Below are 25,300 nucleotides of genomic sequence, written 5' to 3'. Positions count from 1 at the left end.
CTCTTTGCCATTCCCTGGGAGCTCCTCAGCCCTCGGTAGATATTCAGGTGTCACAGGACTGGAGAGGGTCTTACTGGCGTCAAGTGGGTGAGGACCCAGGCGTGTGAGAGATGCATCTGGGCACAAGGGCCAGTAAGGCCCTAGAGAGACCCTGTTCACTCTGGCTTAAAATGCCCCCTGCAGGAGTTCCCATCATGGCACAGTGGAAACGATTCTGACTAGGAGCCATGAGGTTGCCAGTTCGATCCCTGGCCTCGCTCAGTGGGTTAAGGACCTGATGTTGCCATGAGCTGTAGTGCAGGTCACAGACACGGGCTTGGATCTGATGTTGCTGTGGCTGTGGTGTAGTCCAGCAGCTGTAGCTCAAATTGGACCCCTAGCCTGGGAACCTCCATATGCCACAGGTTCAGCCCTAAAAAAAAAAAAAAAAAAAAAAAAAGCCGCCCTCCTTGGGGCTAGGGCCCCCAGGAAGGACACAGGGAACCAGGACATTCAGGTTCTGCTCCAGACCAACCAAATGCTAGGTGTCTATGACTGTGATCCCCACCCAGGAAAAGGACTGGGGATACCTACTCCAAACACCCACATTGTCTCATTTTTATGATTCCGGTGATTCGGGGGTGTATATCCAGCACCTTTCCTTGGGGAAGCCCAGCTTAGTCTCCTGTCACCCTCTTGTGGCCTAGAAGCCCTTTTTTCCCTCCCTGACCATATGGCTCACAGAGCATGGACTCTGGAGCCAGAATGCCTTGGTTCAAGACCCAGCCCCTCCGTTTACCAGCTTTGTGATTGTGGGCAAGTTACTGAACCTCGCTGTTCTGCAGTCTCCCCACCTGTAGAATGGTGCCGGTAGTCACGCCTGCTCCACGCGCTCCCTGTGAAGACTGAGTACACGAAAGGCATCTTGTCGGGTGTTATCAGTGCTTGGATGCTGCCAGTGGCTATCTTCACCTCCAGTATTGCCCAGACAGTCTCAGGTCTGGCCCTGCCAAGTGTGAGCATTGTGCCCAGAGCCCAATGGTACCAACACCGGATAATGGCATTAACACCTGGTTCTTGGTTTTAACTTAGTTGTTCTTTCCAGCCATGCCCTGTGGTCAGAGGAATTAATCCAGACTCTGCCCCATGTGACCTCAGGCTGGTTACCTGACCTCCCTAAGCTTCAATCTCTGCATTTGTAAAATGAGGATGCAAGAACCTGCCTATTAAAGTCGGGGCGAAGGAGTTCCCATGGTGACACAACAGTAAAGAACCGACTAGTATCTATGAGGACTCGGGATCCTTAACCCACTGAGCAAGGCCAGGTCTCAAACCCACAACCTCATGGTTCCTAGTCAGCTGTGTTTCCACTGTGCCACAACACCAACTCCCTGAATGTCAGTTTTTTAACCCCTGGTGTGAGTGTGTTTGGGGAGGTGCTCCCTGTTGCTTGGATGCAGAGGCTGTCCCCACACCTCGTCATGGCGTGCTGGGCTCCCACCCTTTGGGTCTCCCGTGGTGAATAATTACCTGTCTCCTTCAGGAGATACAGTGGCCTTGTCCCTGAAGAAGTTCCTAAAGCAAGGCACATACGACGTGCACCTCTCACTGTCTGACCACGGCAACAAGGAGCAGCTGACGGTGATCAAGTCCACTGTGTGCGACTGCCACGGCCACGTGGCGAACTGCCTCGGTTCCTGGAAGGGGGGTTTCCTCATGCCCATCCTGGGCGCTGTCCTGGCTCTGCTGCGTGAGTGCCGGCACCCTGCCCCCCTCAGGATGCAGGGTTCGAAGACCTGTTTCTACCACGACCTTAGGCGACTGAGGGCCCAACACCACTGCCCCTCTGTTGCTGACACTCCTAATCCCAGGAGTGTCCTTTAGCCCATAGATGTTTCTGGAGCTTCGGGAAGGTGCCAGGCTTTGGGGACACTGTGGGGCACAGACTTGGCCCTCCCATCATGACCTCTAGAGTCCAGAGCCGTGGTTCTCAGACCAACAGCATTACCTTCGCCAGGAATTTGTTAGAAAGGGCGAGTCTCTGGCCCACTCCTGACCTCCTGATTCAGAAACTTATGAGCAAGACCCATAATCTGTGGTTTAACAAGCCCTTCAGGGGATTCAGATGCATGTTTGAGCTTGAGAGCCAGTGATCTAGTGAGCAGAGGTGTTTAGTTAAAAAGTAATTTCTTGGCTTTAAAGGTAGAACCTGCCACACTAGCCTTGTTCACTCTCTGAATTGTCCTCACACAGAAAGCGTGCATTCAGTCAGATGAGAATACAACAAGGGCAAGCTTTAATTAATCAACATACTGTGTGCCAAGAACTTGTTAGGAGCTGAGGGTGCAACTCTTAACAAAACAGACCAGTCCCTGCTTTCATGGAGCTTACTTTGCAAGGCGGAGAGCAGACAACAAATAATCTGGCAGCGAAATAGGTGTTGCTGCGGATTAAAAGAAAGTGGGGGGAGGAGGTCTGCCGTAGGAAGTAGGAAGGGCAGGAGCAGCCTTACTGAGACGGGGGTATTTGAATAAGGACCCGAAAGAGATGAAGAAGCAAATCGTGCAGATATTTAGGGAACGGCGAGTGCAGAGGCCCTGGGGCAGCTCTGTGCTTTGAGTGTGGAAGCGGCAATGGCTAGGGTGGCAAAAGCAAGCGGGAGAGGAGTAAGAGATAAGGTCAGCGTGGTGATGGGGGTGGTAAAGCATCGTGTTGGGCCTTTTAGGTTCTTGGAAGGACTCTGGGTGAAAGGGGAAGTCATCAGAAGGCTTGGAGCAGAGGAGTGATGTGTTCTGACTTGAACTTTGTAGGATTTCTACTTGAACAGACTGTTGAGGGGCAGGGGTGGAGGCATATTGCCCAGTGGAGCTACTGCCATCATCCAGGGGCGAGATGGTCGTTGTGGCTCAGACCCAGGGTGACCGTGGAAGTGGTGAGAGGTGGTCATATTTCAAGGTAGAATCAATTCAGTCATATGTGGTGTGAGGAGAAGAGCCATCGATGATTGCAAGGCCTGGACGAGTAGAAACACGGGGTTTCCATTAACCAGTTTGGGAAGGACCTTGGGAAGAGATTCGCCAAGCCGTCCAAATGGAGTTATCAGTGTAGGCAGTGAGACACCTGAGCTCTGCCTGCGGGTGAGCAGTCTGCCTTCCTCCAGACCCAGTGGGGAGGAAAAGGGGAGGGAGAGGTCAGAGTCTAATCCCTCGGAGTGTGCATCCTGAGGACCCACGGCTCCCAGAGAAGGCCACATCCGTTTTGTCTGGCCAGAGAGACAGTGGGCCAAAAAAGTGATAAAGCTACACAGTGGCGTATCCTCTTAAACAGCTGTAGAAAGTGCCCCTCTTCACGTGGGATTAACTGCGGGTGGTCATGGCCATTCGGGAGAGCAGCCAGGCACTAGCTGGCCAGTCCCCACCATGTCCAGATAGACTGCCAGCCTTTCAAGCCCTACCCCTAAAAGCCAGTCCCTCTCTTTAAATTCCAGAGTAGCATTTGCACCTAAGTTCAAATGTCTGCACTGTATCAAAGTTGCACTGTCTCGCTTTTACCTTAAACGTCTGTGGCTATTAGGGGACACCTAGTGACTGAGAAAGAGCCATGTTGCCAAGTATCTGCTGGGAGATTCCCATCCCCACAAAGGAGCACTTCCTTAGGGACCAGTTCCAGCAACATGGGGAGATGGACAGTAAATGATGCAGAATGACAGGCGGGGGAATGAGCTCAGGCTGCTGGAGGAGGTGGTTTGAAGCAGAAGCCTGAACGGTGAGAGCCATGCCCGTGCACGGAGAGTGTTCCAGGCGAGGAAAGAGCCCAGGCAAGGGTTCTGAAGTGGGAAACTGCTGGATACGTCCGAGGAACCCCGAGAAGGCAGTGTGATTTGACCTGGGGGGGGGGGTCGGCCAAGCGTGGAGCCTGGATGAGGAGCTGGGGGCTTCTTAGGTGCAGGAGAGTGTGTTAAGCGCAGGCTCCTGAGTGAAGGGGTCTAAAATTAGATGGGGCTCTGGGGGCCTGGGGGGCCCGGCCGTGTGGTTGTGGGGGTGAATATTCATACTGCCCCACTCTTGCAGTCCTCCTGCTGGTGCTCCTGTTTCTGGTGAGAAGGAATCGGAAGATCAAGGAGCCCCTTCTGCTCCCGGAAGACGACACCCGAGACAACGTCTTCTACTACGGCGAAGAGGGGGGTGGCGAGGAGGACCAGGTGGGGCACCGGGAGGTCTGGGGATCAGTGGATACCTCCAGGGCCACTGGCGGGGGTGGCTGGGTCAGGCATGTTAGTGACGGGGACCAGACCCTGGCCTGAAGCATCAGTCTTCGGAAAAGACTGTTTTCTTTGGCCCCAGCCAAGATGACCTGGAGCCTGTGCTGCGTGTGGGAAGTTGGGGTGTGGCGATTGGGACTTTTAGCTCTCTGACTTGACCTCCCCGTGAACCGGAACATCAGGTGGTGTGGAAGTGGGGTGAAGTGTAAGTGGGAGGGGGGAGGGTCCCTCTCCATCCCGGGCCCTCCTTCGCTCTCATGCAGGACTACGACATCACCCAACTCCACCGGGGGCTGGAGGTGCGGCCTGAGGTGGTTCTTCGCAACGACGTGGCGCCAACCTTCATCCCCACACCCTTGTACCGTCCGCGGCCGGCCAACCCAGATGAAATCGGCAACTTCATCATCGAGGTGAGGCACGGAGGGCCGGCCTAGGGCAGCCCGTTATTCAAGCACAAGGCTTGGACTCTTAGCCGTGGGTTCAAATCCTGGCTCTACCACCAACCAGCTATGTGACCTCTGGCATATTTGAGTTAACTTTTTTTTTTTTTTTTGGTCTTTTTGCCATTTCTTGGGCCACTCCTGCAGCATATGGAGGTTCCCAGGCTAGGGGTCGAATCAGAGCTGTAGCCACCGGCCTACACCAGAGCCACAGCAACGCTGGATCCGAGCCACGTCTGCAACCTACACCACAGCTCACAGCAACGCCGGATCCTTAACCCACTGAGCAAGGGCAGGGACTGAACCCGCAACCTCACGGTTCCTAGTCAGATTCGTTAACCGCTGCGCCACGAACTCCTTGAGTTAACTTCTGGACCTCTTTTTCCTCCTCCATAATACCCCAAGTTACACAGTGGTTAGGAATAGGTTCAGAATTTATGTATTCAACAAATATAGTGGTTGGTGGGAGAAAATTCTGGAGCCAGACTACCTGGCTTTGACGTTTTAAAGACTCCAGGTGATTCCAGTGTGGACCAGGTGGAGAACCTCTGTTAGAGAAGCTTTCAGGCCGGGATGAGTGAGCACCTGAGCAGTGCTAGTGCAGGGACTCTCCTGGGGAACTTCGAAACCCATCACTCTCACTCCCCCCCAAGCCCACCCCGCCCCCAAGATTGATTTAATTGATCTGGATGTGGCGGGTGCTTCAGAATTTTTTAAAGATTTCCAGGTCATTTAAGTTTGGGAACCACTGGCCCGGCATCGAACATGTATTGAGTAATGATAGCTATTGTTGCTAAGAGTAAATATTTCCAGTATTTTCAGTTCTGATCACATCTTTGATTTACCTAATGAATTTTGGAAAATATCAACATCCGGGACCCAAGCATCCATTTTTTCAGTCTCTGATATTTTAGTTCCCCAAAGAAGTCACACAGACAGCCCGTGTTGGGAGAACCACAACCTCGGTACATGGGCGATTTGTGATGTGAGCCTGGCACCTCAACAGCAGTCCGTAGTGGGAGGTTTTTCACAAGAGGGAGGAAAGGATGGGGGGCGGGGAGCACGGACGGACGGATTGAGGGACTCAGGAGTCGAGGCAGCAGGGTGGGCTCGGGGCTCAGTGGGTGGTCAGGATCCCTCACTTCAGGGCTTGAGCCCTTCTTCCCTTTCTCGATTTTTGGAAATCATCTGGCGGTGAGACGCTGTTCATTAGCTTGTGCGTATTTGAGAGCCCTGGACAAAACCAGAACCATCCAGGGAAAATTGCTTAGGGCAACTTTGCCGTGGAGCCAAACACCAGGAGGTTTTCCCTCCAGTGAGATGAAGAGTTTCCAGAATGTCTGTGTTTGTGCATAGTCTCCTTTAACGCCCACCTGCATAAGCTCTGCAGGGAAGGAATCCTATTGTTTTCCTCAGTTTACACATGAGGAAGTAGTTTCACCTCTATGCTGACTACTATTCTAATAAATGCTTTATATTTACATATATTCATTTACTCCTCTTTAGAATATATGCCTAGGAGTTCCCATCGTGGCGCAGTGGAAACGAATCCGACTAGGAACCATGAGGTTGTGGGTTTGACCCCTGTCCTCGCTCAGTGGGTTAAGGATCTGGTGTTGCCGTGAGCTGTCGTGTAGGTCATCATAGACATGGCTTGGATCCCACGTTGCCGTGGCTCTGGCATAGGCCGGCGGCTACAGCTCCGATTAGACCCTAGCCTGGGAACCTCTGTATGCCACAGGGTGCAGCCCTAAAAGGACAAAAAAAAAAAAAAATAGAATATATACCTATATCTATATCAAGCCTCCCCATCTCAGACAAGGGGGAGAAAGGCATGGAGAGCTTAAGAGGCTTGCCCACATTTATACACTAATGTGTGAATCACCCTCTGGTTTCAGAGTCCCCACCCTGAGCCGCTGGCCTGCCTGCCGCTGAGCACTGAGCAGTGGCTGTAGGCTGGGCCCTGTGCTCAGGATTGATGTGTGTTATTTTTAACCTTTGAAACCTTAAGGGAGGGGAGAGATGGCTTTGCAGAGGAGGAAGCTCAGGCTCAGTCGGCGAACTGACCTCCTGAGCTCGGGCGGCTCCTACCACCTGCTCTCTGTCCCCGCAGAACCTGAAGGCCGCCAACACGGACCCCACGGCCCCGCCCTACGACTCCCTGCTGGTGTTCGACTACGAGGGCAGCGGCTCCGAAGCCGCCTCCCTGAGCTCACTCACCTCCTCGGCCTCTGACCAGGACCAAGACTACGACTATCTGAACGAGTGGGGCGGCCGCTTCAAGAAGCTGGCGGACATGTATGGCGGCGGCCAGGACGACTAGGCCTCCACGCCGGCAGGGCCAGGGCCCGAGCGCCAGGCCAGGCCACAGGCAGCTGCATCCCCCCGCGTCTCCGTCCCGCCTCGGCCGAGGACTTTGGAGCTTGTTGAGAAGTGGCCTTAGCAACTTGGAGGGAAGAAGCCTCGAGTCGGCCGTCAGAGGGGCAGGTTTCTAAGCCTTTGAGAATGGAGGGACCTGGGCGGTTTGATTTCAGCGGCGAAAACCTCTTCGCCTCGGCCAGGGTCGCCAAGTTTCCGGAGTCTCTCCTGCCATAAAACGCTCTGCCCTGTGTCCTGGACCCGAACTGATTCTGACTCTCCCACGAGCACCTTCTCGGAATGGACCCTTCTCCTTAGAAAGAGGCCTCTCACAGCAATCTGGATTTTTTTTTTTTTTTTTTTTTCAAAAAGTTAGAGGCGGGCCCTCAACCGTCCCCTGAGGTCCTGCAGAAGCCCAGGCCTGAGCTGCCCACCTCCCAGGGCCTCACACTTCTCTCTCTGATCTTCGGGCCCTGAGGCCTCCTATTTGAATGGATTCCTGCGTTTTTTATACTGAATGTGTCTAGGTTGTCCTTTATTTTTTATTTTCCCTATCGAGTGCCGTAGATGAAGGGTGATGACAATCCTGTAAAAGTACTAGAACTTTTTTATTAAAGGAACTTTTCCCAGAGCTGCCAGGGGAGTGAACTTTCACTTTTACTGACGTATAATTAGCATTTTTATTGACACAGAGCGCTTTTATCGAGGTGTAATTCACATACCATAACATTCACCCATTTAATGTGTACGCTTCCATGGCTTCTACAATTTTCAGAGTGCTTCTAGCCCTGTAGGCTCCACCCTAGCTTCTTCCTGATGGTGGAGGAAGCCCAGGATTTTTTGACAGGCCCGGGTCAGAACAGACCCTCTGCCTTCCTCTCTGCAGATTGAGAGCCGCTGTCTCTGTGTGAGAACCACTAACTTCCTCGCCGCGGGCTGAGCCCCACCAGAGCTGCAGCCTTGTCTCCTCTGGACCCGGGCCGCACACGCACACGTAGGTGGTAAGATTCTCGAAGGTTTCCTCCTGTGCCTCGGGCTCTGTGTCAAAAGACAGGGTTTGGGAAGGAGCCGGCTCTACTACTTACTTCATAGTAAGTCCCTTAACTTTTACCTGCCTCAGATTTTTCAGGTTTAAAGTAGAGACTCTTTATGGTGAGTAAGTGAACTAAAATTAGCATCTTGTACATGGGAAGCGCTCTTTATGTCCATTGGTAACAGCCACCATTTGCTCAGTGCTCTTCAGACCTAGACAGCACTTAACTTCAATTATTTTCTTTAAACAAATCCTCACAATAACCCTCTGAGGGGATCCTCTGCCTTTAATGAATGGCCTCACTGTTTTTTTTAAAATGACACCTGATCATCAAAACCAAGCCAGACAGAAAATTAGAGAACTCACCCAGGATGTCACTGAGGTTGGCACATTCCTGACAACACCAGGGCACAGATGAAGAGGCAGTGGGGATTCCATGTGTGTGATCAAGCAAAACTTTAAATTGATCTTTGCAAAGAATCCAAAGTGAAGCTGAAAAGATTGCTAAACTTGAAAACAGCGTTTCCTGCCTGTAAATGTGATTCTTTTTTTTCCCGGGGTGGGGGGCTTCTTTTTAGGGCCGCGCCCACGACATAGGGGGATTCCCAGGCTAGGGGTCAAATCAGAGCTGCAGGTGCCAGTCTACACCACAGCCACGCTGGATCCTTAAACCACTGATCGAGGCCAAGGATCGAACCCGCCTCCTCATGGATATTGGTCTTGTTAGCCACTGAGCCACGACCGGAACTTCCCGAGACTAAGCCTAGAGAGCAGTGGAACTCCAAATGCAGTCTTGGACCAGCGGCATCAGCATCACCTGCCCAATCAGAAACTCCTCGGGCAGCACCCAGCACTCTGAACAAGGCTTCCAGGTGATCTGACGCACAGGCGAGTTTAGTACTAAGACTGAAGAATGAGGCTGTGGGTGTCCTGAAACCCCAGACCCTGGATGGGGAAGCTTAAAGGGAACTGAGTCTGGTAATAAAGCTCCTCACCCACCCTTTGTCCGTAGCACCTCAGCCCACAGTCCAGGCCGCCTCCTGCCTCTCTCTGGAGCTGCGGCCTCCACTTCCCCTCTCCCAGGGTCCCGCTGCTATTGCTGATAAGGCCGTGTGGGGAGGATTAAGTCTCAACCAGCAAACTCCTGCTGCCCCTTATCTTAAACTCCTTTCTGAGAAGCCTGAATAAAGCCTGAAGCTAATAATAAAACCAAGCACCCACTGTCCAGGCTGGCCTTCTCCCCCAGAGATTTTTGGAGGCCGTGGAGGAGCGAAAGCAGCCTTTCCTAGCCAAGCCCGGTTTCTGTGGATGGATCCAGATTCGCTGGGTGATAGAACCAGCCACCAGCCTCTGAGTGATTTGGAGAGAAGAAGCTGGGCTCCAGAATGGGAACCCATGTTAATCTCTCTCGCTCTGGCCCTACATCTCATCTGCAAAACAGACTCTGATCTTTAGGGCCAGTAATGAGTCAATATGTTTGTAGCTGGTAAGTCATCAGTGCTAACCACTCAGAGTGAGTGCTAACTAACCAGCCATGCCATGGGACCAGCTTGCCAATGGGACCACCTGAATGTTTGCTTTGTGTACCCTGAATGTTTTTTTGTTGCTTTTTTTTTTTCAGGGTCACACCTGCAGCATATGGAAGTTTCCAGGCTAGGGGTCGAATTGGAGCTACAGCTGCTGGCCTACACCACAGCCGCAGCAACGCCAGATCCAAGTTGAGTCTGCTACCTACACCACAGCTGACGGCAATGCCGGATGCTGAGTGAGGCCAGAGATCAAACCCGCATCATTTTGAGGTCAAACAGCTGAGCTTGCATCCTTCCAATCCTTTTCCCTCTCATGCGTTACATGCACACTTTGCGTTATATCTTTTCAATTTCATTACAGGACATCCAAGGATGTATTGCCTTATTGTCTCCATCACATCCAGTATGGATGTGTTAGCATTTATTTAATCTCACCACCATCCATAGACTCTTTTTTTTTTTTTTTTTTTTAGGGCCACATGTGCAGCATATGGAGGTTCCCAAGCTAGGGGTCCAATCAGAGCTACAGCTGCTGGCCTACACCACTGCCACAGCAACACAGGATCCAAGCCGTGTCTGCAATCTACACCACAGCTCATGGCAATGCCAGATCCTTAACCCACCGAGCGAGGCCTGGGATCAAACCTGAAACCTCATGGTTCCTAGTTGGATTCATTTCTGCTGCGCCACGATGGGAACTCCAGTAGACTCTAGTTTTTTCACCCTTAGCAATGTTAAAATAAATCCCTGGAAATATCTCTGCAAATGCTTCAAAACCAGATCTCCAGCAACTGGGGAGGGGAGAGGGGGCCTGTGGTCCTTGTTGGGATCGAGGCTGCCGGATTCAAAGAGTGGAGGGTTCAGTCTAGAGGGACAGGTTGGTGCTGAAAGGACCCCTTGGGCTCATTCTATTAAGTGATTTCCTCCCCCCACCCCAGGCTCAAAGCCGAAGTCGTAGAACCCAAGACCAACAAAAAAGATAAATCAAAGTGAAACTGCGAAGAAGGGATCAGGGTGCCCAGAGACCTGCCTTGCGCCTCATCTTCCCAGTGTTCCTCCTCAAGAACCCAAATGAAAACTATTTCCAACCCACACCTGTCTTTTTTTGTCTTTTTTTTTTTTTTTTTTGTCCTTTGCCAGGGCCACACCCGTGGCATATGGAGGTTCCTAGGCTAGCCACCAGCGTACACCAGAGCCACAGCAACACAGGATCCAAGCCGCATCTTCGACCTACACCACAGCTCACAGCAGCACCGTATCCTTAACCCACTGAGTGAGGCCAGGAATCAAATCCGCAACCTTGTGGTTCCTCGTTGGATTCGTAAACCACTGAGCCACGACGGAAACTCCACCTGCCGTTTTTCAAATGGGAAAAGAAAGGTTCTAAAAAAAGGCATTCAAGATCTGTCCAGTGGAGCAGAGATGGGCAGAGCTCCCACTATGCCTTTTCCCTGGTGGCTAACCTGACAATCTTTTTGCTTCCTCCCCAAAAGGCTATAGATAGGAGCCATCTCACCAGGTGGCCCTGGCCCAGGCCCTGGAGGGGCCAAAGGGGATGATTCTCATCCCCAGAAGATGGGCAAGTGGCTGAGGCCTCAAATTCCTGGCTTTCCGTGCTAGGCATGGACCTTCCTTAACTACAGGCTCACACGGGGATGCAGCAAGAAGACGCAGGTAGGGAGATGCTGAGGGATGGCCAGTGAGGGAGGGGCCTGCGCTCAGCCAGGCAATAGTGCTGCCACTGGAAGGGGGGGCGGTCACTGTGCGAAGCCCTTTGGTCTGCCTACACCCTGTGTGTCCAATTCCAGACTCACTGGGGATTCCATTCCTTTAGGCTAAAGGCGGAACCTACCTTCCACCTCCCACCAAAATAGTCCACCACCAAGGAGAGTGGTTCAGGGCACAGGTTCAAAACCCAGCACCTCCAGGCATGCCGCCTTAGGCAAATCACTTAACCTTTCTGTGACTCAGTTTTTTCATCAGGAAGACGAGGAGTAAATATGTTACTACCTACCTACAAAGTGCTTAGAAGGGGGCCTGGCACGGGGCGCTGTGGAAATGTTGTTACCGCTGCTCTGGTGGTTGTTGAGGGACTGACTGCTCCTTTACCTCTGGACTCACACCTTGAGTGGAAACTGCCCTCCCCTCCCTTAGCCTTCCAGCTGCACAAAGCCACTTCAGTGGTCTGGGAGGCGGTGGCTTCCCCGAAGGCCCTTCCCCTCTGCCTCCAGCAGAGGGCACCATTCACCCAAACCACAGCATAGCCAGCACCTCCCAGGGTGAGGGAACCCCAACAGTCACACTGGCTGCCACAGACGGTGTATGGGAATTGGCCGTGTGTCAGGAACTGCCTGGGACACTGTGGTGATGATGATAGTGGCATTGTTGGTGGTGGTCACTGTTTATCAGGTGGTGACTGGCCGTGGAGGCAGTTACATACCTTCTCCCACTGACAAGCTTGGGGGGAGAGGTTTTATGGTTCTTTTTTAAAGGAAATTGAGGGTCAGAGAGATAAATGACCATATATATCTAGGCAGTGACAGAGATGGTTTTGGGGTCCAGGTGTCCTTGATTCCGTACTAGGGGCTCTTACACTAGTAAGAATTTAAAAACCCCAGCAATGGCGCAGGCCTCGGGGCAGGTGCCATAGCCCCACCCCACCACGGCGGAGTTGGCCCCACTTGACCCTGAGACTCCGAGGTCCTGACCCAGAAAAGCTTGAGCATTTCCTACCGCTTCTGGGGTGTGTGCAGCATCACCCCAGGGCTTTTTTATTCATTAATCTAACAGCTGTTCGTTGAGCATGTGTTCTGTGCCAGGCACCCCTATAGGGGCTGAGGATACAAAAATGCAGACAACATCAAAATCCCAGCTCTAATGTCTGGGTGGCTCCAGGAAAAAAATGTAGGGACCACATACCATATGAGTCAAGGTCGTAAACCTTTTCTTTCTTTTTTTTTTTTTTTGTCTTTTTGCCATTTCTTGGGCCACTCCCGCAGCATATGGAGGTTCCCAGGCTAGGGGGGCTAATTGGAGCTGTAGCCACAGGCCTACGCCAGAGCCACAGCAATGCAGGATCCGAGCCGCGTCTGCAACCTACACCACAGCTCACGGCAATGCCGGATCCTTAACCCACTGAGCAAGGGCAGGGATCGAACCCGCAACCTCATGGTTCCTAGTTGGATTCGTTAACCACTGAGCCACGACGGGAACTCCTAAGGTCATAAACTTAAATAAAAGCTATGCCACCTTCGTGCATAGAAGAGCATGTCTTCACAGCCGTCAGGAAGGCCAGTTTTAATCTGGATTCCCAGACACCCAGAATACTGGGCAGAGTGTGGCTGCACTGGCAGAGTTAGCCCCCAACCCAGGAGCGGTGGTCAGTCTGCTACTCTACCCACCCCAGGCTCCATCCTACACCATGAGAGTCCTTGTGCCTGCATGTGTGTGTGTGTTTGTGTGTGTGGGTAACTCCCCAGCCCATCCATCCAAACTGGAGCTCCACACACAGCCATCCACTGACCACTCCTTGCGCCCAGGAGTGCATGCTTGGCTGTTCTGGCTGCCCGGGACAGACCTGGGGAGAGTTGGGACCGTTCATGCAGGGAGTGGTCTAGAGGGCAGGGCCAGGGGCACAGGTTCTACGGTCACAACTCCTTAGCTCAGTGGGAGGGGCAGGACGGCCAGAGCAGGGCCTTTGTAGCACAAGGCAGAGCCCTTCCTGCCCAGTCTAAGGGCAATCCTGCTGACGGTCAGTGGGAGACAGGTTGCCATAAACAAGACAAACCAGCGAAACAGACGGTGCAGTGAAAGGGGACGGCGTGTAGGAAGGAAGGGGCTGGGGGGGGGGGTTCGGTTCAGTTCTAGTGGTCAGGAAAGGCCTCGCTGAGAAGGGGGCATTTGAGCAGACTGGAGGATACTGGGGAGCAAGTATGCAGAAATGTCTAGTAAAAGTTATAAGTGCAAAGGCCCTGAGCCAGGAGTGTGCTGGGTGGACTTGAGCAGAGTTCAGCAGGGAGGCCAGAGCAGCTGGAGCAGAGGAACGGAGCAAGGGTGCCATGGGAGGTGAGGTCAGACAGGTACGGCCCGGGTACCAGGTGCCCTGGCCTGGGCTGCCACCTCCTTACCCAGACTGGAGGCTGAGCTCAGGGCAAGGCCAGGTCCCAGAAGCCCTGGGAAAAGACCTGACTCAGCAACCTTGCCTCATCCTGGAGCTGGCGAAACCTGATCCCTCTCCTGCTCCATCTTCAGCCACCCAGGAGGCGGCCGGGACCTGTCCAGGCCTGCGGGCAGCTGCAGAGCTGGCAGGCAGGAGCCGCAAGATTCTTCTCTCAGGAGCCTCTGGACTGAGTCCGGGGAGCCTGTCAGGAGCCCCAAGTCCAGGGGAGCAGAGCCCTGGTGAAGAGTGCAGCCCCCAGAGGTCACAGAGGTGGGCGTGACTCACCAGCCTCACCTCTCAAAGGGCTGGAAGGAGGCCGCTGTGATGAACAGCACTCAGCGCTCTGCCCAGTGGGCCATTAGGATGCTAGAAGTGGTCACTGCTGTTATTTCTGTTACTGCTTCTTGTTATTTGACCTTCTCCTCGCTAGGGGTGGGCCCAGCCTTCAGCTGCCTCAGCATTCCTGTGCCCACTGCCCAGCGAGCGGCAGGGGTGCGATGGGTCGAGAGGAATCTGAGCAGGGCTGGGTGGGTCAGGAATGCTTGGGCAGTGCCGTGTCCGCACTGGCTTCCAGTAAACCAAGGCTGGCCGCCGAGGCAGGGGAGGGCAGGCCTCTTGCCCCCCTGGAACCTGACAACCAAGGGCTTCTGGGGAGACCTCAGAAGTAATGCTAAGTAATTACAGGAATGACTGCCTTTAGAGCTTCTGTGAATTATGCACTTGCTGTGTGCAGGCAGTAGGCTCAAGTTTCACTCCAAATCAAAACGGAAGTTTTAACACGTCCCACAAGGCTCTGACCCTGTTGCCCCTGGGACTTCACCACCTGCTGCTCTTCCCTCAGTCCCACCTTTGTTTTGGCTGCATCAGCCTCCTGCTCCTGTCAGCGTAGTCCAGGCTGGCTCCCATCTCGGCGGGGCCTTTGCACTGGCCATGCCCTCCGCCTGGCCTGCAGTTGCCCCAGATACCTTATGGCTCCTCACCTCCTTCAGACATCACCCAGGTGTCCACTTGTCAGAGATTCTGTCCGTGGATTAGCCCACCTTTAAAATGGCAACCCCGCCTCCACCCCTCATTTTTCCATAAACATTCTCTAGCATTTATTGCTTCTCACCATACTACACTACATATTTTGTGTTTGTCCGGTTTAGTCATTATCTTCCCTGCCCCCTTGTTTAAATATAAGCTCCATGTGGGCAGAGATTTTTGTTGCTTCTCCACTGTTTCATCCCCAAGCCGTGGTTTAGTACCTGGAACATGGTAGGTACTATTTGTTGAATAAAGGTGCTTTACAGCCCCCAAGGCAGGTTTTATCAATTCCTTTTTGGAGGTGAGGAAACTGAGGCCAGGGAGGCGGGTGAGTCACCCGTGGTCATGCCCAGGTGGTAAGCAGCAGAGCCTAGAGAACCCAGGGCCATCACGTGTGCTGTCTCATTGAACCCTGCCGGCTGTCCTGGAGTGGTTATACTTGTGCCTCTTACAGGGGAGCAAGCTGAGCTAGAGCGTGGCAGAGATGGGAGATGAAGCTGGTCCTGTCTGTTCTGACCAAGTCGTTGCTTCCTAGCGTGTGGGCTTCGGGCCTGTGGTGGGATGTGAGATGATATCAGGTGATACATGAGCAAGGTATTAAAGTCTCAAGTGACCCTGAGTCAGAAAGAGAGAAAGTTATTCCATTTGCAATTTTCTTTCTCTCCTTTTCTGTGCTTAGCAAGCCTTTAACAGCTTTAACACATTGTTCTCTCCCAACCAGAGAAGAAAGGCCTAGAATTTAACAACATTGTTCTGTCATCATTGTATTTGTATTTATTTTCTAGTTACCACAAATCATGCTGGCTTTTATTTACAGTACTGTTACTTTTTCATTTAAAATAATTTTTTATTAGGGTATAGTTGATTTACAGTGTTGTATCAATTTCTGCTATACACCCGTGACCCAGTCACACACACACACACACACACACACACACACACACACACACACACACATTCTTTTTATCGTACCATCTTCCATCATGTTCTACCCCAAGAAATTGGACATAGTTCCCTGTGCTGTACAGTTGACACTTAAATTTAAGTTTTAAGTGAGTCCATTTAAAGAAAGAATATTGACAAAGAAAAAAGAGGATGGCATTCCTGTCATGGTGCAGTGGAAACAAATCTGACTATGAACCATGAGGTTGCAAGTTTGATCCCTGGCCTCACTCAGTGGGTTAAGGATCCAGCGTTGCCATGAGCTGTGGTGTAGGTCGCAGACTCGGCTCAGATCTGGCATTGCTGTGGCTGTGGTGTAGGCTGGCAGCTACAGCTCTGATTAGACCCCTAGCCTGGGAACCTCCATATGCCTCGGGTGTGGCCCTAAAAAAACAAACAAACAAAAAGAATATTAAGTAAAGATTAGTGAAAGTAGAATTTAGGAATGACATAAACAATGAAGATGGCACTTCAAGGAATGAAGCTGCACAATGAAATCTACTCTATACTTGTTTTTGGGGGGGGGGTACTGCGCCCACAGGCTGTGAAAGTTCCTGAGCCAGGGATCCTGAGCCATGGATCCTGTGTCACAGCAGCCATTCAAGCAGCTTCAGTGATAACACCGGATCCTTAACCCACTGTGCCACAAGAGAACTCCTATGCTCTACTTCATATCCTATATGTTTTTTCAGCATATCACTTTTTTGGCAGGGGGAGGGGAGGGGAATTAACATCCAGAACATAAAAGAATAATTAGGTGCTAATCTGAGTATTAAAATTTACCTACACTTCAGGGAAGAGAGGGAGGGAACTTTAGGGGCTAGAGAAATCTGGGAAGACTTCCTGAAGGAGGAGGCTCTTAGAGTTGGCTTAAAGGGTGCATGGGAATTGGGTAAGGAGCTGAAAGGAGAGTCCCATGCTTTCTGTTGTCACTGACGAGTTGTGCAAATGAGAAGACTGAAGCCCAGAAGGTAACTATAGCAAGTGGATAGAAGAGCCCACTCTGGTTTGGGTCTCAGAATCTTATTCCAGAGGGAACCCAATGAAGTAAAAATAAACTAAGCCAAGCTGGAAGGGGTGTGATCAGGGGTGGGGAGAAGTGACAAGGACCAGGGTGGGAAATGTCAAGAGAAGGGGCTCTGGGCTTGAGGTGGTGAGAAGCCACAGTGGACTTTGGAAGAGGGAGAAGCCACCAAGAAGAGTAGATAGCTCGGCAGAGTGCATGGGAGTGTGGGCTCTGACGCCCTACTGCCTGGGTTCAAGTCTTTCCCTGCCATTTGTAACAAGTTATCAGTGTATTTACCTATAAGTTGGGCATAATGAGAGTATGCCTCACAGAGCTGCTGCAACAATCAAGTTCATGCGTGTAACACACTTAGAGCAGCACTTGGCCCATAGAAACGATAAATATTAATCCTTAGGTTACTATTCTTTTTTTTTTTTTTTAGAGCCACACCCGAGCTATATGGAAGTTCCCAAGCTTAGGGGTCGAATCAGAGCTACAGCTGCCAGCCTACACCACAGCCACAGCAATGAAGGATCTAAGCCGCATCTGTGACTTATACCACAGCTCTCAGCAACACTGGATCCTTAACCCACTGAGCGAGGCCAAGGATCAAACCCATGCCCTCATGGATCTTAGTCGAGAACTCCAGAGTTACTATAATTATTAACTATAAAGCGGGCTAGAAAAGAAGGGAGACGTCAGGGAGGCTGATCGAAAAGCTGCCACCTGCGTGCCTCAGTCTCCCCATCTGACTCAGCTGCTTGCTAGGGGTTCTCCTTGCCAGCTTCATGATTTGGGAGCCCAAGATGTACTGGAAAGTAGCACTGCTGAAACTTGGTGCCTGCCTCATCATTCAGCAAATATTAATTGAGCCCCTGTTGAGTGCCAGGCCCTGGGGGGACACGGTAAAACAAGACAGCCCCACCCCATGCCTCCCTCGTAAAGCTCCAGACTGAGGGAGGAGACCAGGAAGAACCAGGCAATTACACGTCGGGAATCCAAACCTGACCTGGTGTGAGTCAGGGAGGGCTTCCCAGCAGAGGTGACATTCAAGTTGAGACCTGAGGACTGTGTAGGAGTTTGCTGTGGGCTGGAAAAGGAGATCAGGAGGAGCCCTGTGTGCTTAGAGGGGGAGAGGCATGACCAAACTGGTGCTCTAGAATAATCTCTCATGTGTATATCCTAGGTATACACTGTGTACGTGCAAAGTTCCAGATGGACAAGGCCATTTACCATTGTTGCATTGTCTGTAAGAGCAAAACACGGGTAGCAACCCTTAGTCAGTGGGTGGCTGCTTAAATAAACTCTGCCACATTCACAGCGTGGAATATTCTGCTACTGAAACAAAAAATGAGAAAGCACTTTATGCACAGATGTAGGAAGATCTGGAAGGCATCCTGTCAAGTGAAAAAGCAAATTGGAGAATAATATGGAACGTGTGCTACCTTTTGTGTCAGAAAAATGAGACTATATGAATTTTTTACTTAAAGATGCAGAGAAGGAGTTTCCGTCATGGCGCAGTGGTCAACGAATCCGACTAGGAACCATGAGGTTGCGGGGTCGATCCCTGGCCTTGCTCAGTGGGTTAACGATCCGGCATTGCCGTGAGCTGTGGTGTAGGTTGCAGACGCGGCTCGGATCCCGCGTTGCTGTGGCTCTGGCGTAGGCCGGTGGCTCCAGCTCCGATTTGACCCCTAGCCTGGGAACCTCCATATGCCGAGGGAGCGGCCCAAAAAATAGCAACAACAACAATAACAACAACAACAACAACAAAAGACCAAAAAAAAAAAAAAAAAGATGCAGAGAAGCTTTGGAAGAGCCCTGTCCAAGAGAATTTTCCCCGATAATGGAAATGTCCTGTATTTCTACTGACCAGCACTGTAGCTACTAAGCCACACATGGTGTGACCAAAGGAACAGAATCTTTCATTTCATTCTCAGAGATTCTGTCCCTGGGTTACCCATTTTAGAACTGCAACCCTGCCCGGCACCCTGGTGGCCTAGTGGTTAAGGATCCCGCGTGGTCACTGCTGTGACGAGGGTTCCATCCGTGGCCCTGGCACTTCTGCATGCCACAGCCATGGCCAGAAACTACATATGTGTGTATATATGAGACACATGTGGCTAGCAGCCACCTTGCTGAACAGCACAGCTCTAGAAGTATGCAAGAGAAACTCCTAATAGCAGTTAATTAACTCTAAGGAGAGGGCCAGAATTCATTAGGCAGATGGCTGACAGGAGTAAAGGGGACAATTATACTTTATACATTTTTTGTGTTCTGTGTTTTGTTTTGTTTTGTTTTTTATGACCACCTCTGAGGCCTATGGAAGTTCCCCAGCCCAGGCATCGAATCCCAGATGCAGCAACACCTGATCCTTTAACCCACTGCACCAGGCCGGGGATAGAACCTACGCCTCTGCAGTGACCCAAGCCGCTTCAGTTGGATTCTTAACCCACTGCACCAAGCAGGAACGCTAGTGTCTTGTTATTTTTGAACTAGGTGAATGTCTTACCCATCTCAAATGTTAGGTTTGAAAAATGAAAAGAAGCAACAGGGAGGGAGGCAGCAAAGGAGGGAGGAGGCAGAGCCTCAGGCTGCTGTGCAGAAAATGGACAAGAGACAGAGGGAGCGTAAAAGGGGAGACCAGGAGTTCCCATTGTGGCTCAGTGGTTAACGAATCCGACTAGGAACCATGAGGTTGCGGGTTCGGTCCCTGCCCTTGCTCAGTGGGTTAACGATCCGGCATTGCCGTGAGCTGTGGTGTAGGTTGCAGACGCGGCTCGGATCCCGCATTGCTGTGGCTCTGGCGTAGGCCGGTGGCTACAGCTCCAATTAGCCCCCTAGCCTGGGAACCTCCATATGCTGCGGGAGCGGCCCAAGAAATAGCAAAAAGACAAAAACAAAAAACAAAAAGCAGAAGAAAGGGGAGACCAGATGTGTCAGCTAGGGTGCTGGCAAGAAACAGAAGCAAGGAATTGCTGTGGTGGCTCAGCAGGTTAGGAATCTGACTAGTAGCCATGAGGGCTCGGGTTCCACCTCTGACCTCGCTCAATGAGTGAAGGATCAGCCGTTTCCATGAGCTGTGGTGTAGGTCACAGATGCAGCTCAGATCCCATGTTGCTGTGGCTGCAGCTCCAATTTGACCCTAGCCTGGGAACTTCCATATGCTGCAGGTGTGGCCCTAAAAAGCAAAAAGAGCAAAAAGGAAAAAAAGAAAAAGAAAAAGGAGTTGCCTTCATGGTACAGCAGAAACAAATCCCACTAGGAACCATGAGGTTGAGAGTTCGATCCCTGGCCTCTCTCAGCAGGTTAAAGATCCAGCATTGCCGTGAGTTGTGGTGTAGTTTGCAGATGCGGCTTGGATCTGGCATTGCTGTGGTGTAGGCTGACAGCTGTAGCTCCGATTCGACCCCTAGCCTGGGAACCTCCATATGCTGCGCGTGCAGCCCTAAAAAGCAAAAAAGAAAAAAGAAAAAGAAGCCAACTTAAAAGATGAACTGAGCTGAGTTAACGGAGGTACAATTGACGGCATTGCGAGGTTTCTTAATCTAAGCCCCGCTGACCTTGAGAGGATAATTCTCATCAGGGAGTGAGCTGGGGGCCACCCTTTGTGTAGAATGTTTCACAGCATCTCTGGCCTCTACCCACCAGATGCCAGTAGGCCTCTCCCCACCTGTGACAACTGAAAATGTCTCTTGCCATTGCCAGGTGTCCCCAGGGGATCAGAACCATTTCTGGGCTCTGTAACCAAGGTGCGATGGCAGGCCTGCGGGGACTAGCAGATGAGAAGCCATTGCCACCCTTAGGCCTGATAAGGCAACGGTGGGAAATGGCCTTTCACACCCCAGGGAGAGCTGGAGCCACAGAAGAGATCCAGGTGTCAGGAGCTATGGCCATAGGTTGCAGAACGCAGCCACCAGCAAACCTCAGCCTGGCAGGAGGGGATCGGGGAGTGTGGCTCACTCCCTTCCCAGCCCTGTCTCTGCGGGGTTCCTTCCTCAGGTTATCCAGCTGAAAGCCAGAATCCAAGGATCTTGGCTGGCACCAGCTCTAGAGTTCAGGCTCCTGGAGCAGAGAGCAGGAGCAGAAGGGAGAGCGTGGAGCCGGTGAGCAAAGGGGAATCACTTAGCACAGAAGACATAGCTGTTGTCGGAGTAGGGGTGGTGGTGGGAGTGGACAACAGTGGGTGGACTCAGGGATCTTTGGGAAGATGCGGTGGCCAATCAGATGCAGGCAGTGAGCGAGAGGAAGGAGTTAAGGACAACGTGTTCAGTGCCCTAGATGACTTTTTTTGGCTTTCTCCTTTTTTTTTTTTTTTTTTGCTTTTTAGGGCCGAACTTGCGGCATATGGAAGTTCCCAGGCTAGGGTTCGAATTGGAGTTACAGCTGCCAGCCTACACCACAGCCACAGCAACGCAGGATCCAAGCCAAGTCTGTGACCTACACCACAGCTCAAGGCAATGCTGGATCCTTAACCCACTATGTGAGGCCAGGGATTGAACCTGCATCCTCATGGATGCTAGTCAGGTTCATTAACCTCTGAGCCGTGAAGGGAACTCCTGGGATGACTTTTCTGAAATGAAGACAGGAAGAGGAACAGGTTGGAGAAGGGCAATGATGAGTTTGATTCTGAACTTGCCTGTGGTTTGGAGTGTTGTGAGTGCCTGTTGGACATGGAAGTGGAGATGTGAGGGGCAGTGGGGTTCTACAGGTGTGGGGTTCTGGAGAGAGGTCCGGGCTGCACACAGGCCAGGGGATCCTGGAAGGGAGGACCATTGGTGCCAGCTTCCCACAGCATCTGTTGTACTTGCTTCTAGAAATGGGAGAGGGAAGTTGCTACCAGCTCAAGAGGAAAGAGGAGGAAGAGCAAAGGGGAAGTGGGGGGCCTCACATCATGAAGGGAACCCACGTCCTTTATTTCATATTCCACGTTTCCTCCCTTAGGTGGTTTCCTGGCAAGAAGCAGAAGCTCAGGGGCGAGGCCTGAGCACAGGGCATGAGGGAGAGTGACTCAGGGGCCCTGCTTGTGTCATTTCATGTGCTGCCAGGCAGTTGGGGGACAAGGGGATAAGAGAAACATGTTGCCCCATCTACCCCTGGTGCTTCTTGGAAGGGCCAGCAGGGAGAAATCTGGGGATGGGGGAAGCAGGAGGCCACTGGGCCCACAGTACTGAAGCTCTAAGAGAACACCCCATCCTGGGTGACCCCCATGACATGAGAGAGGTTAATCAAGCAGCTGAATTGCTGTGAATAACATGTGGCCAGTGAGAACTTCCAAAGGAAATGATAGTGAGTAAAACTAGCAGCAGCAGCAGCAGCCCCCTGTCTTAAGAGCCTAATCTTAAGAGGGCTCTTAAGGAGTTCCTGTTGTGGCTCAGCAGGTTAGTGTCTGTGATGATGCAGGTTCGATCCCTGGCCTCACTCAGCGGATTAAGGATCTGGCATTGCCGTGAGCCGTGGGGAGGGTCACAGACGCAGCTCGGATCTGGTGGGGCTGTGGCTGTGGTGTAGGCCTGCAACTGGAGCTCTGATTCGACCCCTAGCCTGGGAACCGCCACAGGCCGAAGTTGCAGCCCTAGGAAGAAAACAAGAAAGAAAGAAATCTCTTGAAAGCCAGGTGGTCTGCAGAGCCCTTTCTCTTACTCCCTCCAGTCAGGTGGCCAGAGCAATTGAATTCTTTTAGATACAGGTCCAGGAGTTCCTGTTGTGGCTCAGTGGTTAACGAATCCGACTAGGAACCATGAGGTTGCGGGTTTGGTCGTTTGGTCCCTGGCCTTGCTCAGTGGGTTAAGGATCCGGCGTTGCCGTGAGCTGTGGTGTAGGTCACAGACGTGGCTCGGATCCCACGTTGCTGTGGTTGTGGTGTAGGCCGGTGGCTACAGCTCTGATTAGACCCCTAGCCTGTGAACCTCCATATGCCACAGGAGAGGCCCTGGAAAAGGCAAAAAGACAAAAAAATAAAAATAGAGGTTATAATCCTCATTTGACAAGTCAGGAAATCAGGGCTAAGATAGATGGGTAAATGACTGAGATTCAAACCCAGGGCCTCCAATTCCAAGGCTCCTACACAGTCCACACCCAGGCCCAGGGCACTACCCTCCCTTCCATGCCCACTCCCTTCCCCTCTGCCCTGGGCCTCCACCACTCCCACTTGGCCATATTCCCCACCCTTCCCTCCCTTCTCTCCTTCTCTGTGTCTCTGGGGACCTGAAGTCAAGATTGCTTTGGATGGACTACACTTCACATCCTTGAGAAGTATTTTACGTTTTGGTCTCATGTATTGTTTCCGTTAAGGAAAAAATAAAGTCAAGTCATTTCACTTTAATATGTCGCTCTATTTCCCCTAATAATTTGGTTGACCCTTATAAAGGGGAAAAAGTTTTCCTAATCCTAATTAACAAGCCTATCGAGTCGCTCTTGCTCCTGCTGGCTAGGGTCAGGGGCAGATTTATTTTTCCAGGGATTTTAGAATCTCTCGACTCATGAGCCACCAGGGAATAACTTCAGGGTTTGGATTTCAAGTGTTTCAGAGGGCACCTTTGTGTGCCCACCAAATTTGTTGCTTTGGAGTTCCTGTTGTGGCTCAGGGGAAACGAACCTGACTAGTAGCCATGAAGATGCAGGTTCGATCCCTGGCCTTGCTCAGTGGGTTAAGGATCTGTGGTGTGGGTCACAGATGTGGCTCGGGTCCAGTATTGCTGTGGCTGTGGTGTAGGCCAGCAGCTGATTCGACCCTTAGCCTGGGAACCTCCATATGCCACGGGTGTGGCCCTAAAAGTACAAAAAAAAAAAAAATTGTTGCTTAGACGATTACAGGGGTCTTCGAGCTGTGCTGCCTCCTGAGACTCCTCCCCCATCTGTGCCAGAGTCACCTTTCTAGAACACAGATCTCTTCCCATCCTTTCTCTGCTTAAACACTTCTGTTCTGTTCCCATAGCCTGTTAGATAAAGTCCAAGAAGTGTGTCATGTGATGTTCTTCAGACACTGGCCTCAGCTGACCTTATAGCCTTAATCCTGCACACCCCTCACCTCTTTCCAGGTCAGAGCCCTGCAAGCCACACTGGACAATTATCTCATGCTTTTTTTTTTTCTGGTCGTGCCCCACAGCATGTGGGAAGTTCCTGGGCCAGGGATGGAACCTGTGCCACAGCTGTAACCAGAGCCACAGCAGTGACAAAGCTGGATCCTTAATCTACTGAACCACCCGGGAGCTCCTCTCTTTTTAGGATGAGGCTGTCCTGATGTCTCAGCTTTGCTTGTGCTGTTCCCCTGTCCGGGGTGCCTGACTTCTGCCCCATCCGGCCCCACATCTGATCAATTCTTACAAGCATTTCCTCTGTGAAGCCTTTCATAATCCTGGAGTGTCAGAATTAGTTGCCTAGTTTGCCATGGTGTCCCTTCCTTGAATAGATGTCATCAGAGTCCTGCTCATAGGCATTTCACGTTCCTCTCCCCAGTTAGATCTTAAGCTTCCCGAGGGCCTCTGCCTGACTATCCCCAGCCTGCACTCACCCCTGGCCCTGAGCACAGTACCTGGGACCTAGGCAAGTGCTGAGAAATTGCTGAATTGAAATCCAAGGCTGAATGTCTTTTCTGAATCTCATCTTCACTGTTTTAGTAAAGGGTGTTAATGGCTGATCTCTCATCTCTCAAAATCTATTTGCCTCTACTTTAGCCTATAAGTGACTTGTTTCCTGCTCTGATGCCACTTCTTCCAGGAAACCTTCCAGGTTTGGCATCCCTCCTAGGAGTTTCCTTAGCAATTGCCTTAATGCGCTCATCACCCTGAGGTGTATATGCTTCCATTTCCCCCACCAACTTGAGGATGCCTTGAGAGCAGGGGCTGTGAGTCTAGCCCAGGGCAGATATGTAGCAATAGTTAATAATTGCAGAGGGCTTTCAGCATGCCGGGTGTGTTTTGAGCACTTTATGTATACCAACTCATTCGTGTGCCAAAACAACCCCATGAGCTGGGTAGCATTAGCCCCATTTTACAGAAGGGCAAACTAAAGGTAGAGAGATTCTAAACTGGCCCAAAGTCACACAGCTAGGAAGCAGAGGAACAAGAATTTGAATCCAGGCCATCTGGCTCTAGTGCCAGCTCTTTGCCACGGCACACTATTAATTGCATAACTGAGTGAACGGAAGTGGGGCCGATACTAAGGAGCCCTGCATACCCTGGACTCCTGCTCTTCTGCCCTCAGGAGACATAGTCCCACGCCAGTCTGCAGGGAGTTGCCCAACTGCAAAGCCAAGATCTTTGCTAATAAAGCATTCTTGGTGAATAGTCTTTATTTTAATAAAGACTTGTTGTTCTCCTCTGCCTAAGGAGCCACCCCATTTCCTGCTGCCCCACAGGGAGGTCCTGGGAATGGTTAGCAGTGCTTTGCTGCTGAGTAACCTCTGGGGTAGCTTTAGCAACAAAAGACCTCACAGCACCAGGCCAGCTGCTGGGCCTCTCAAAGACAGTCCCCTCTCTCCTTGCTGGTGGACACAATGTAAGCTCAAAACCCGAGAGATGCATGTAATCTTTGATCCAGTAACTCCATACAGTCCATCAAGGCAT

At 51.6% G+C, this 25,300-nt stretch overlaps 1 protein-coding gene across 3 annotated transcripts in view; it reads left to right on the top strand.

The window, feature by feature from the left end:
* CDH3 (cadherin 3) overlaps window positions 1-7,669 on the top strand; it is a 49,652-nt gene extending 41,983 nt beyond the window's left edge. For all 3 annotated transcript variants that reach the window (XM_047790485.1, XM_047790486.1, XM_047790484.1), the window contains exons 13-16: window positions 1,523-1,729; window positions 4,050-4,180; window positions 4,504-4,650; window positions 6,794-7,669. In XM_047790485.1, coding sequence (XP_047646441.1) covers window positions 1,523-1,729; window positions 4,050-4,180; window positions 4,504-4,650; window positions 6,794-7,003 — 695 coding nt within the window. In that variant the 3' untranslated portion in view covers window positions 7,004-7,669. The remainder of the gene's footprint in view (window positions 1-1,522; window positions 1,730-4,049; window positions 4,181-4,503; window positions 4,651-6,793) is intronic.
* The last annotated feature ends 17,631 nt before the right edge of the window (window positions 7,670-25,300 follow it).

Source organism: Phacochoerus africanus, chromosome 8 (assembly GCF_016906955.1).
Source record: "Phacochoerus africanus isolate WHEZ1 chromosome 8, ROS_Pafr_v1, whole genome shotgun sequence".
Classification (NCBI taxonomy): domain Eukaryota; kingdom Metazoa; phylum Chordata; class Mammalia; order Artiodactyla; family Suidae; genus Phacochoerus; species Phacochoerus africanus.
Note: the sequence above shows the minus strand (reverse complement) of the source record. Positions and strands in the feature narration are given on the sequence as shown.